Raw genomic sequence first — 13,389 nt, forward strand, 5'->3', positions numbered from 1 at the left:
ATAACTGCGTAAGTTGAAGGGGAACAGTGGGGTCGCCCCCTCAAAACCTTTGAGAACAGCAACCTTATGTTCAGTCAGCCAGTTCGGCCGCAGTACTGCGTCACAGGGAACAGGCCCTACTAAGAAGTCTCCCGAGAAGCATGCATGCCCGCACCACTTCGCCAACCCCGTCACGACACGATCAACTGTTCACCAGTAGTTACTGTGAACGTATGCTCTTTTGGAAGTCGCCGCATCTGGAGTTGTAGCCGTTCGCCTGTTTCAGGACTAATAAAGCTTCTCGAGGCTACCGTGTTTAAGAGTGCCTTGCACAGACTTCCCGTCTCATCAGCTCGGAGTACCGCTGTCGCACCCACATAACGCAGTGTCCCCCCCTTTGTTGTAAATCTCCTTCGCACAAGTTTCCCGCCACCACTGCGACACAATTCCTGCTTCTTCTGACCTGTAGCCCTCTCCTGTTACCTCTGTCGGCTTCCCGCTGCTGTTCGTCCTCTCGCACGGGGCCGCTTCGCTTCGTATCGGTGCAGGCCCCAACTCCCACTGCTCCACTGATTGCTGCTGAGTCTTCTGCGCGTCCTCAGCCCCTGCATAAGCTCATTGCTCCGTATTATGTTGCTGCTTTCCCCTCTCTAGGGGTAGTGGAATGGCATTAGGGCACGTAGCTGCTGCACACACCACCTCCTTGTCATGGGTAACTGGCCTAGAATGTTTGGCTCCCACCATGTCTAGGCCCTGTCGTTTAAATGTTCAGTCCTCTAATCGCTGGAACGTGTTGGTTGTCCACTGCTCCATCCGCTTGCCTCACTCCTCCCTCAGTTGTATGTAGGACAGTCCCTAGCATAGTGTCGTACACCCCCACACTTCTTACAGGGCTCCCCCAGACACTTTGTATGCTCTTCTTTGCTGGGAAGGGCGTGTGCCTGATCTCCACGACCCAGACACTCGTAGCAACTCCCGGTTTTCCCCCCAGGCCAATTTCCATTCTCCTGGCTCCTATGGAGTCTACCCAGTATCTTAGCTTCGTGAAATCTAGCTACCGATGCTGCCGCTGGCTCCCACGAGGAATGCACCACCTGCCCATTACTGGTTATGAAGAGATAAATGCAGGCACTCCAATGGCGTTTGCTGGTGATCTTAAGAGAATAGCTAGCTGGTGACCTATAAGAGGCTAGCGCGCTGAACGAGCGCAGAAACTTCTTCCTAGTGACAAAGTAAGGCAATTTATCACCGAGATAGCATGCGTAAACTAGAAGCGTCTGTAATTACCTTAAGATTGGGGCTGAGGATGACGCCGGCACCGGTGAAGTGCACAGCCCCGACCGGGTCAAGAAAGCAGGAAAGCTTGATTGAAAAACTCGAAAGCTGACGGGTTATTGATTATTCGGTGTTATTTCATGCGCTATGTGTCAAATGTAGAGGATTTGTCAGAAGGGCGCCTGATTCGTGCTCCAGGAAGCAACGTCGTAGCAGCAGAGAACGCTGTGCACTACAGTGAGTGTCCGTTGGTAGCCCTGTGCAATAAAATCTTGCTAGCTCTTCTGCGGTAAACCCCACGCCACGCTCCGCTACAGCCGCAAACTGTTCCCTGTACTCCTTAGGATTTTCCTTCCACCGTACTTTAGCCAATTCCTTCGTCACTAGGGTCCGCGACATTATTTTGTCGACCAACAGCATTTGTTATACCTCCTTTCAGTCAATCAGATCGATGGTCCGTCGTAAATACATCCAGCAAGCCAAAGCCTGGCCCACGAAGCGGCCAATAAGCGCACTTCTCCAGTTGCTGAGCTGTCGTCCCATTTGTGTGTACCGTCGTTCTATGAAAGCAACAAGAAGGCATGCATGGTGTTTCCGTCTTCGGAAAGTATGGGGGACGCTGCGCATGAAGCTCTGGGCACCTCCATAGCATTCTCCATTGCAATCATCGTGGTGTTGAATTGTTCCTACCTAATGTACGCACTGTCCGCTGGCTGGTCGGCGTCATTGGGTAGAGATGTCACCTGTGGTGGTGCCTGCCTATTCCCTTGTGGTCGCTGTGTTGCGATGGGTTGTGAATCACTTCGGGCAGGTATTTTAGATTTAGCAAAACCTAGTTTACGAGAAAAAAATCCCGGAGCAGCCCACAAATGTGGTGAACAGGGCTCTCCCCTGCTACACTTCGTAACATCCTTGCGCACCAACTGGGACCTCTACCGAATTCTCTACCTTCGACACGTATCTCATGAAACAGCTTCAAATAAACAATATTCAATGATCCTCCAAGTCGATCCATCGAATCATCTTAAAAAGCCGAGAAATAAACAATTCTGACCCTCCTGATCGGTTGTCCCTCGTCCCAGTTCCCGCGTCACCGCAAACACTCCTAGCCTACACATGCTATCTTGCGTATAAATTGCCTTCGTTTATTATTAGTAATGAGCTGTTTGTGTTCTTCCAGCGTGCTAACCTCTAGAGGCCACCAGCAAGCTCCACTGTAAGTGCCTGTTCACTACAGGGAGCCCTCAGCAAATGGTGAATCTATGCACTATCTCCAGCCACCACTGCCTACCCAACTGAAAAGGGCTGTCAGCGCCATAAAATATATGCCTGAAAGACTAAACTCAGGGCTAGACCGCCATTGCTCACGAAGAACAAGACACACAGCACAGCTCAGCAATAGAGCCTGCGTAGAGGAGCCGCTAAAGCCTGGACCTAGAGCGCAACCTCAAGTCTAGAGGCATGCTGCGACCCCCAAAACCTAGCTATTGGCGCAATTCCACTAAACTCGAATACATTTTTAGTTTTTGTACATTGACCTTCATTTCTGTCTTCCGTTGTAAGCCCCCGATCGACTTGAGAGAGCCTTCCGGATCGCACCATCAGATCTATGAGGCTCCGGAGAGTTATGTGTCTTCTTTTGCAGGGGTGGCAAGAGGAACTTTGAGCCTGTGACAGGATACATTAAACTCTCTTGAATCGCGTGAGGAAGAGCTGCTCCAGCGGCAGCAGATGCTGTTGCCGTGGCTACAAGGGGAATTTGGGGGCTTCTGCGGCTCATCTTGGTCCTGCTGGTGCTGCTACTGTGTTAATTTTCCCTAATCGAAATGGCTGGTCTGAGTCTGCACAATGACGCTGCTACCACAACGGGATACGCCGTGGCTAGTGAGCCACGAGCGGCTGCAGCAGGAAATGCCGCAGCAGGTGCTGCAGGAACTGAAGCAGGCGATGATTGCCTGTCCGACGCAGTGTGTCTCCTTTCTTCTGGAACTGCAGCGGCGGAAGCAGCGCTTTCCCTGCTGCCCAAATTGCCGGGGCCCTTATCTGTTTTTGAAGGACCCCTAGCAGACCTGTGGTTTCTCTGTTTCGAACTCTTCTGCTGCCGCTTGTCTTTATCTCCATATCAGGTTCAACACCGGCTACAAGGTGCCTTGGGGTCGATATTGGAGCGCAACGCTGAGGAACCTCTGACAGGTGCACTGGGAGCTACTTGCGGATTTGCGTTTCTATCATACAGAGAAGCACGTGCTCTTGTGCTGCGGCGGGCATTCCCGAGCCAGGGGGCTGCCCGTGTTGCTGCTGCTGCTGCAGATCTACGCGGCAAGAATTTGCACCCACGAGAAGCCGTCGGCATGCTGCTGCTATTGCAGTTGCTGCATCGCCGGGCCCAAAGGGTGTATGCGCTCTATGAAAGGGCGCCTCAGAAGCCCCTTGCGCACAACACCCTCATCAGCATTTTGCTGGAAGCGCTCAGGCCAGCCGAAGCATCTGCTGCTTCTGCACTGCAGAAGACACTGCAGCAGCAACGCTTGCAGCCCTCTTTTGAGGCTTTTGGAAGCTTTTTGCTCCTGGCCACTGAAGGCCCCTGGAAGAGCCTGGTGCCATGTGCTGGGGGTCTCCCTCAGGGGCCTCCCAGACGGTTGCCTTCACCCACGAACTTCTCAGCTTCTTCTGTCAAGAAAAGGCCTCTAGAAGAAGAACAGACTTCTATATCTGCATCCCGGCGACGCGTTCTTCACCATGTGGGGGACACCCACAGCCGAAGCGCTTTCGAGAGTTTGTAGGTTTGGAGAGCTCCATAGAAGCCACTCAGGTGGATTAAAGAGGGAGCTTTAGACCTACAGCTGGCCTAGCGAGCCGCTGAAGGTGTTTGGACTATACCATCGGGCTTGCCTTGGTGTTCACTGCTCGTGCAGACTGCTGTTCAGAGCAGTAGCAGAAGCAGCAGCAGCCGCAGCCGTGGCAGCACTTCTACCTTCAAGTGCACGCATGCGACGAATATGGCAAGCCCGAGATCGAACAGCGCAAATGCAGTTCAGCTGCAGTTGCTGCTGCAGCTGTTTTCGTTGCTGCTTGGTGAAAGACTGTCTTCCTGTCTTCAATAGTATGCAAACCACCCATCTACACTGATGGGCCGTGAAGGGTGATCGTGTTTGGGCAAGTGATCTCACGCGTAGGGGCCCAGAAGGCCTGCATGTCTATCTGTAGACGTCTGATGTGCCTTCGTGAGGGCCCTTGGGGTATCGATGCGAACATGAGCGCTACAAAAGGGATGCCCCAAGAGCATATGAGTAAAGATCTATCCGCAGTGAGGCTTTACTCCAGAGCAGGGGAGCTCCCTGCTATCGTCTGCGAGGGAGGGTCTCGATGGAGAGCCTTGGGCTCTCCTATGGAGCTCAGAGGGCACTGTCTCACGCACAGGACCTTCGTAGCAGCTCTTCTCTTCTTCAGTAACTGAGTACTAAGGAAGCTGATTGAATACTAAGGAAGGTGCACTCTTCTGCTGTGAAACCGTCCAAGTGACATCGCACATCTCCTTAGAGGGCCCTTTAGAGTGGCCCCTCTTTCCACATTTTGAGTTTGAAGAAACAGACTCAAGCTGCTACGAAAAGCACCTCATCGTTTCATGTTTCTTCCCAGGTGCCGATGACACTACTTTTGGCTGCAGCCAGAGGCAACAGTACTTTCAACATATATATGAGGCCCCCAGTTGCATTCTAGGGTTAACAGCCTTAACCGATAGTCTGCAGTAGTGCTTACGGCAGCTGACACCTCTAACAGGGTTTGCCTCCACAGTGTATGCACAAAAATGTGAATCTCGTGAGTTAGCTGACCGCGCTGCTGTCCCTTTCTGTCAGGCAAGGTGCACCGCTTCTTTGAAGAAGTCCCGTTTTTATCAAGACACAGGAGCCCTCTTCAGACTCCGACTTGTTTGCACTACGCTCAATCTCCAGAGGGCTCTGCGCCTGCCCTTGCGGACAGCCACTGGGGGGGGGCAGTGGTGGACTGCGGCGCTTCGGCATCCATATGGCAGTTCTCAAGGCTCAGTAGGAATAAAACGCCTCTGTAACGCGTTTAGGGGTTCTTTTTCGGGATTTTCCCCCCTAAAGTATTTAGATGTAACCGGGGTATTTGTGGCTTCGGCGAAGGTCCTTCTAGAAGGGTTCCAGGAGGAACGTCAGGTAACTCGGATTGATTGCCAGTCTGTCTCTCCTCTGAGTGCCGCCTAAGGGCCTGGGGTGGTGCGGGCCCACCTAGAGCTTGAGGCGGTGAGGGCCCACCGGGAGGCCTCGCTAAATTAGACGGCTTGGGGGGGCCCACCTTGCTGACGGAGCTTTTCTGTGAAAGCCCTTCCGGGAGGTCCCCGCTAGGCTGCGGAGGGAGAGCAGCAGGAAGTCCCTGACCCTTCGGACCTGTCTTCAGGAGCCCCTCCTTGCCGGACGTTGCAGACATTCCAGTTGATCCCTCGCCCATCTTTCGGGTTTCCGTGGCAGAAGCCTCGTGGGGAACAACAGCAGCCCTAGCATCACCGGGAGTGGACGTAGCAGCAACTGCGGCAGATGCACGCCTCTTTGCAGCAAGGGCTTTGGTGTCAAGGCTCGCCTTTCCAAATGCCACTATTGCTGAGTCCCTAAGACGGCTGGTCGATTCGGGAGTCGACGGCTTGGGACTTTTCGGAGGCCCGTGTGCTGCTGTTGCTGCTGCTGTTGCTGCTTTTGCCGCTGTTGCTGTTGTTGTTGCACTTGCCGCTGTCGCCGTTGTTGCTATTTTTGCAGCTGTTGCTGTTGTTGCTGCTCCTGCTGCTTCGTTTGCTGGGAGACCCATCTGCTGCAACAAAGCCACAGGGAGGGTTTGTTCCTCTGGCACATTTGAACATGTCTCTTTCGGCCCCACTGGTGCCTTCAGAGGAGGAGGCGCGGCCTTGCCGTCTTGCTGTAAGCCGCTTTCTTTGTCGCTCACGGGCCCCACTGCGCCCACAGGGGGCTTTTCAGCGAGTACATTGGGCGAGCCCTCAACGCGCTGCAAAGGCTGAGGGGTTCCCCTGGTGGGTGAGCCCACCTTTCCTGGGGGTGGACTCATCCCGCTGGGAGGTGGCTCACCTTTTGCATTTGGTATATTAGCACTTGACTTTGGCTGCGCCTCTTTGCTCGTAGTGGACTGTTTTGAGGAAAGAACAGGAGCGCCTCCATTCACTTTTCCAGGGCCGCCAAGGCTAGGCTTTGACACGCCCAGCTTCGCTGAAGAGGAGCCTTCCATTTGCTGCTCTGGAGAAGGCTGTTTTGTTGGCGGTGAAAACTTCTGGTCTTGGGGAGGCCTTTCTGGAAGACACCCTTGGGCCTCTTTCAGAACCCCTGGACTCTTTTCTAGTGAGTCTTCGGCTCCTTTTTCTGGAGAAGCGCCTTGAGATTTCTTTGGAAGGGGGCATAGACGCTTCTCTATGAGCACCGCTGAGCTTTTCTCTGAAGCCTTTTCTTGGGGTTTCTCTGGGGCGTCCCCCTGAGTCTTCACTGGTGGGCCTTTTGAAGATGTCTTTGAGGCGTTTTCTGGGTATTTTTTTTGAGGAGCCCCTGGGAGTTTCTTTGGGGGACTTCCTGAATGCTTCTCTGAAGTTACTTCTGAATGCTTCTCTGATCCGCCCCCTGGATACTTTTTGGAAATTCCCTGTAGAAGATTTTCTGAGGGACCACTTGAATGGGTTTCTGGGGGTCCTGGTTCTTTCTTTGAAAGAGGCCCTGAATGCTTCTTCACAGGTGCCACTGGATTTTGCTCTGAAGACCCCTTTGCAGGTGCTTGTCGCACGGGTAGAGAAGAATCCGCTTTGCTATGCTCTGAGCTCCCCTGAGCTGAGCTTCCTTCACTCTCGCGGCCCCGTGGTGCTGGTGTGCAGCTCTGTGGAGGCTTCGAGTGCTTGCCCTCTGGTGAGGAAAGACCCGCAGTGGGCGGCTCCGCGAAATCCGCTTCGGTTGCATTTGGAGGCGAAGAAGGCGGAGCTTTGAGTGATCCCTCTCTGGGGCTTTTGGTGAAACCAGCCCCTGGCGGGACGAGTTCCTCTCCTGTAGAACGCTCACAGGAATGCACATGCCATTCGCTTGCTGCTAATGCTGCTTGAATAGCTGGTTCCAGTTTCGCTACTTCTAGTAGTGCTGCTGACAAGCTCACACACAAAGTCCTTAAGGCATTTCGTTCTTACCTTTTGGAGGGTGCGAGGGGCCCTGTTTTGCGCTCTCTTTACTTGTGGCGTTATCTTTGGGGCCATTTTTGCGAATTGCGTTATCCACTCCCCTTGCCGCCATGTCGCTGCTGAGTTTGCTGCGGTGCACATAAACCACCGCTTTCGCAAGGGCGACATCGGCTGATTGAAGGACCTTCTGAACACTGTCCCGGCGTCTCCTTGAGCTGGGACTGCTGCCGGGGCTGTACCCGATGGGAGGAGACCCCAGAGGTGAACTTCCTGAGCTGCTGCTGCTGCTGCCGTTGCTGCGACTACGGCTGCGCAGAAGCGCTTCCTGCAATTGAGCCGCTCTCTGTTCCGCTGCTTGCAACATCGTCTGAAATGTCTGTACGTCTTTATTCCTTTCTTCCTCTTTCATCTGGGCCCGCAATTCAGCAGCAGCGCACTTCACCTTCAAAGCCTCTGCTTCGCTCCGCAGGGCCTCCAACAGAGCCTGCTGCTCCCGGTGCTGCTTTTGGTGGTCCAGAAGCTGTTCTTGGTGTTTTTGGTGTTGCTGCTGTTGCTGCTCGTGCTGCTCTTGCTGCTGCTGTAGCAGTAATTGCTGCTGCTGCTGTAGTGCCTCCAGTTCTCGTACCCGACACCTTGACTCTTTCACGAGATGCTCCAATGCGTCCGACTGACCTTTCAGCGCAGCTACCTGAGCCTGAGACTCAGCAAGCTCCTGCAGCAATTGTTGCTGTTGCTGCTGTTGCTGCTGTTGCTGCTGCTGCTGCTGCTGCTGCTGTTGGGATGAATGCACTAAAGCTGCCAGATCGGCCTCCAGCCGGTGCTTGTCCTCCTCGAGGGCAGCTAAACGGCGCTGTGCCTGATGGTGAGACCAATGAAAAGGCGAAAAAACAAAAAAGGAAATGCCCTGGCAACGAAGCATGCATGGCCACAGTGCTGAGTGGCAGCAACATAACCAAGAATGCATCAATATATGTCAAGCGGAGGCAGGTGCACACAGCACGTGCCCACAGAAAGTATGGGAGCTGTAAGAGACTCTTAACGAAAGGTGGCGAGGAAGAAAAAGCTCTGATTGATACCATGGTTAAACACCCACTGCCTCTGCTTCCTTTTGGTGCGCATGGCAAGCAGCAACAGCGCGCTGGAGTTTCTCCTCGTTGCTGTTGCAGCTACTGCATCTCTCCTCCAGCAGCGCTCTCCACAGTCTGCCCTTCTCTCCCGCCAGTCTCTTCTGCGCTCGAATAGATTCATTCAGCTGAAACGCACACAACACTCTGGCACTCAAATAACCTGGCAACATACTTCCAATGCTGGCTAGACAGCCAGAGGCCACTGACAACAGCCATTCAAAGCAGTCGCCGCTGTTGGGATTGGCAGCAGCAGCAACAACACAAGCAGCAGCAGCATAGCGAAACACGAAACGCTGCATTTTCCGCAGCAGTGTCGCTGCTGGAATTTCCAGAGAGGCCCAAGGAAGCCAAGCTGCTTCTACTGAAGCAGGAGAGCTGGCTGGCATGTACTGCGCGCCTGGCCTCTGACGGTCTTGAGAGGCTTCTAGCAAGAGCGCTGCCGCGGAGAATTGTGTATTTTACGTTCCTCCGATGCCCTTTCTGCTGGTGCAAGTGCTGCTTTCGTTGCTGCGGCCTTTGCTCTAAACTTGAAGCCCGCCCGTTCGAAATCCAAAGCACCATTAACTCGCAGCTGCACCCAGCTTGTGCAGTGTTCAGTACCTTCTGTACGAGGCTCACAGACTCCGCCTGGGCCTGAAGAAGCTGCCTTTCTTTGTCAGTTCCCGGCCGCCAGGGGCACGGCACAACCTCCATGAGTTTGGTGGTTTGCTGCACGCGCAGAAACGCCGAACTGTGAGTCCTTCATGCAAGAATAAAAAGTTTGTCCATACGCAACAGTCCAAAGAAGCCTAGCTATGTCATAACCTGCCCAAAAGGAGGGTGCACGCAGGGACTCGTGAGAGCGCCAGCGAGAAACGTAAGCAAAAGAAAATTGGCCTTACGCCCCCAGGGTGGGACTGTGGTTAGTGGCATCTTGAGGGCCTTCGCTCACCTGTAAGGCGCTATATTCCAGCTGTAATCTGGCCAGCTGCATGCACATATGGTCCCCCCACACACAGCAAAGTGTCAAGTTCAAGCCAGACTCTGTGTCCTAGAGTCCTACGGGAGGTAAGCCATAGAAGAGGAAGAAGTGCCGCTACTCGAAGAGGTCTTTACCTGAGTACTCAAGGGAACGGGCTGTCAGGGAACGGATTTGCATTCATACCTCCTTGCTGTTCGAGCAAGCCCAGTCTAGCCTCCCCATGTTGGCCAGGCGCTAAGGAGCCAGTAGACCCAAAACCCCGGACCTTCGACTCTCAGTCTTCACATGAGGGCTGTGGCTAGAACATCGCTGCACAGCTCGGCCGACCTGTCAGCCTTGAGCGGCCAGAAGCTAAAAGGAGCGAAGGCGCCACCTGGCTAGCTAAAGTGGGAAGTCTCGACAGGGGGCCCCCTTGTCGTCGTGGGGGCCCCCTGTAATTCGTTCCTTCTGCGGGCTATAAATCCTCTGTGGACACTTAGAGACTCAAATATGAGTCCTTTATGCTGAGACAAAGTCTTCTAGGGCCAGCCATAAGACGTCCAGGCCAACTACCCTGGGGTCTCGGGCGCAGCTGCACTAGCAGCAGCAAAGGCAACAGTGGGGTGATGATCAGACTTGCCAAAACCTGTATATGGTGTGTTTCCCGCTCTTAATTATGTTAATAAGAAACTCGGAGACGAAAGGTGACGAAATTCGTACAAGCATGCTGCTGCCAAATGCATCATCAGCTGTCCCAGCGCTGCTGCTGCAGCGGCTACTGCTGCTGCTGCTGCTGCAAAAGCAACTGCAGCAGCAACCAGGACAGTTGTGCTAAGCTGTTACCATTAATGCCTGATTGAGCTCGCAGCACATTTCTTTAAAGTTTAACTACTTCGCCTTGACCTTTTTAGTACGTTACAGACTAGACGGTATGCTGGGGGGCCCCGTGCCGCTCCAAGGTCCCCCAGTAGCCGCAGCACGCCCCCGCGTTGGGGCTGCTGCTGTGCTTCCTGTACTTTAGGTTTAGCCTTTAGGGCTTAGGGTTTATGTCTCTGGCTTTTTAGAATAAAAGAGGAGGTTGTTTTTCTCCTTTTACACAGGACGGACACCCTTTGTCTGGCGCACCAACGCCTCATTTCCGGCTGCTGCTGCTGCTGGTGCTGTTCTGGGGACATTAGGTGCGAAGGGTCTCCGCGGAAGGCCATTCTAACCGTTTGAATACTCCACACTCTAAGCTTCAGGTCTTAGAGATGACAATGGGCCTTTCAGAAGGGATATCACCGAGTCCCGCCCCCCCCTTGCCCGTGGGGCCCCCCAGTGGGGCGCCGATGGATGAGGAGGGCCAGCCAGGGCCCTCGGGAGGCCCTCCACGGACACCCCGTGATGAGGACACGTGCAGCGAGGCCAGCTCAATGTCAACAGACGAGTTGATGTCGCCTGCTGAAAAGCTGCAAGCGGCCATAAATCTTAAGGACGAAGGCAATGCTCTGTTCAAGGAAGGCCAATATGAGCAAGCTTTGGAGAGGTACAAGGTCAGGATAGGCCCACACTGCTGCGGCTACAGCAACAACCCTTGCTTTCGGTGTCACAACTGCTGGTTTTCCACTATAGACGCGACCAGCCTTAATTTGGGTCTGGGGAAAGCGACAGGCATTTGTTGGTGCCTGAGATGGGATATCACCGCAGGCAGAGATAGGGGTGAATTACATAACATCGCCAGTTGCGCAAGGAACACGAAACAGGTGCCATGTGTGCCGCCGGTGCAATGGGCATTTTTGCTGCAGGCAGGAGTGAAGCACGTGAAGGGTTCGCAGGATTCTGACGCCATTGCGGTGTCTGTACAGCTCAGCAGCAACAGTTGCATGTGTTGTTTGAAGCTTGAACGATGGCAGCAGGCGATAACGGCGGCTAACCAGGTCCTTGCCACGGAGCCGAAGAACCCAAAGGTGAGGTGGAACTTGAGAGATGTGGGAGCAAACGGTCATGAAACTACGCAGATGAGACCGAAGAGCCTTGGCTGGTTCGAGCTGAGCAGCGTGTGGCCCTGGCCTGGCTGCCAGCGCCGTGTACCTCACCCCCACGGGCTTTGGCTGCTCGCTTGGGTCGAGATGGCCGTTGGGTGCTCGAGCTCGTGTGATGACTGCAGGCGCTGTACAGGCGAGCTGTGGCCAAGAGCAACTTGGGGGAACTCAGCGACGCCAAAGACGATCTGATGGCAGTGAGTTTGAGCGAAAGAAGCTACAATGTCGGCCTGTCCAGCAGGATCAGGAGGAGTGGCAACAACAGAGTAGCGATGACGGCGTAAGCAGTGGCGACTGTATGTGTCTGTTCAGGTAATTGCCATTGACAAGGCGAATGCCGAGGCAAGAAAGGAACTGCAGAAAATCAGAGAAAAAATACAGGCAGCAAAGGCAGAAGACAAGAAGGTACAAATCGACGCAGTGCATGCGTACACTTTCTGTGTAGCGGGCTTGAGACAGTCTCGTCAGTTAATGTGGCTGCGCTGCATGCAATTGAGTGCGCAAAATGAGCTCTTTTTTTTGAATGTGCAGTGATGCTCGTTAGTTCAGAGTCCATGGGCTTGCGTTTTTCACTGCTTCTTTGGCGCTGCTGCTACTGCTTTAGGCCTACAGCGGGTTGTTCAGCCGGGCTAGCGGACTGTATGACGACCGCGAGGAGGCGAGAGAGAGGAGGAAGAAAGAAGAAGAAGCAGAGAGAGCCAGGAAGAGAGCAGAGTGGGAGAAAGACATGGCGGCAAGAAAAGGCATGCATTCCTTGATGCTTTAACTGATGCTTCTGCTGCCGTTGCCTGCTTGGCGAGGCCGACTGCAGCAGCGTGTGCGGCCAGCAGTGGATTTGCAATCAACTACTCGCCTTGCTTCCTTTCTCTCATTTTTCCACATTCTTCTGCACGTGTCCTTTTTTCTACAGCCTTCATGTCTTGGTGCATGCTTTCCCGTGTAGACTGCACGGGAAAGTATACACCAGTTTTATGGCATTTTTTGCCACATGCATCTTTTTGTGGATTGAACCTGCCCCGCTTTGCGATTGCGTCATTCGTTCGTCTTCGATAGTTTTTGAGTAACTGTTTAACCTTGCTGCTTGTGCCTGTCTCATCAAATATTCGCATCTTATTTTTGCCTAATGATTGCAGAGTGTTCTTCAGCATTTCAAGTTTGTGCCTTGGGGTTTGTTTGCAGAGAAGGGCGAGCAGGAGGAGGAGTTTGAGACCTGGCTGGAGAAAAAGAAGGAAGCGGAAGAGAAGGAAAGAGAGGAGAAACAGAAACAGCAAGCCAGTGAGTACCTGCAGCTAGTCGGCGTCAGCATGACGTGCCGGTCCGCATTGTTGTTGTGCATGAGCAGGGCCAAGAGTCTACTGTTGCTTTTTCACCAATTTTTTCGTAGAAGGCTACCGCTGTGTCTGCATCACTTTGAGTCTGCTTATGTGTCCTTGCGTGACTGTAACTTCTTCCCTCGCGTTCGTATATTTATTTGCATGCAGGAGTCCAAACGCTGTTTGTTTTGGTGTGCTGTGGCCGCGGCTGCTCTTACTGCTATTTTGTTTAGATGCAGACTCCTTATGATGTTCAAACGCTGCTTTTGCTGGCGTGCTGTGGCCGCGGCTGCCCTTACTGCTGCACAGCGGCTGCTACTGCCCATTTGTGTTACTGCTACTTCAGAGCTAAACACCCCCGAGGGCGGATTGCAGCGACGGAAGAACAAAAGCGATTCCTCAAGCAGCAGCAGCAGCAGCAGCAGCAGTGTGATGGAGCTGGATGAGGAGGATGCAGCAATTGTACAGGAGACGAAAAAAATGGGATATTGCTACTTCCGTCGCGATTTAACGGAAGAAGAGAAGAGACTTAATGCTCAGAACAAACCAACCA

General features: G+C 53.5%; 3 protein-coding genes across 3 annotated transcripts; 2 read left to right on the forward strand and 1 right to left on the reverse strand.

Moving 5' to 3' along the window:
* Nucleotides 1–3,080: 3,080 nt before the first annotated feature.
* Nucleotides 3,081–4,037, forward strand: ENH_00040560 (hypothetical protein, conserved; the record flags this gene model as incomplete). The annotated part of the gene is made up of 1 exon (XM_013580682.1): nucleotides 3,081–4,037. One exon carries the CDS (start codon nucleotides 3,081–3,083, stop codon nucleotides 4,035–4,037), a length of 957 nt encoding a protein of 318 aa, XP_013436136.1.
* Nucleotides 4,038–5,328: 1,291 nt separating this feature from the next.
* Nucleotides 5,329–9,745, reverse strand: ENH_00040570 (Proteophosphoglycan 5, related; the record flags this gene model as incomplete). Its single annotated transcript, XM_013580683.1, has 6 exons — nucleotides 5,329–7,307; nucleotides 7,445–8,291; nucleotides 8,529–8,687; nucleotides 9,163–9,270; nucleotides 9,494–9,529; nucleotides 9,707–9,745. 6 exons carry the CDS (start codon nucleotides 9,743–9,745, stop codon nucleotides 5,329–5,331), a joined length of 3,168 nt encoding a protein of 1,055 aa, XP_013436137.1.
* Nucleotides 9,746–10,752: 1,007 nt separating this feature from the next.
* Nucleotides 10,753–12,289, forward strand: ENH_00040580 (hypothetical protein, conserved; the record flags this gene model as incomplete). Its single annotated transcript, XM_013580684.1, has 5 exons — nucleotides 10,753–11,034; nucleotides 11,287–11,448; nucleotides 11,649–11,720; nucleotides 11,836–11,928; nucleotides 12,128–12,289. 5 exons carry the CDS (start codon nucleotides 10,753–10,755, stop codon nucleotides 12,287–12,289), a joined length of 771 nt encoding a protein of 256 aa, XP_013436138.1.
* Between the last annotated feature and the right edge of the window lie 1,100 nt (nucleotides 12,290–13,389).

The sequence above is a fragment of the Eimeria necatrix genome, genomic scaffold (assembly GCF_000499385.1).
Source record: "Eimeria necatrix Houghton genomic scaffold, Enh_scaff29, whole genome shotgun sequence".
In the NCBI taxonomy this organism is placed as follows: domain Eukaryota; phylum Apicomplexa; class Conoidasida; order Eucoccidiorida; family Eimeriidae; genus Eimeria; species Eimeria necatrix.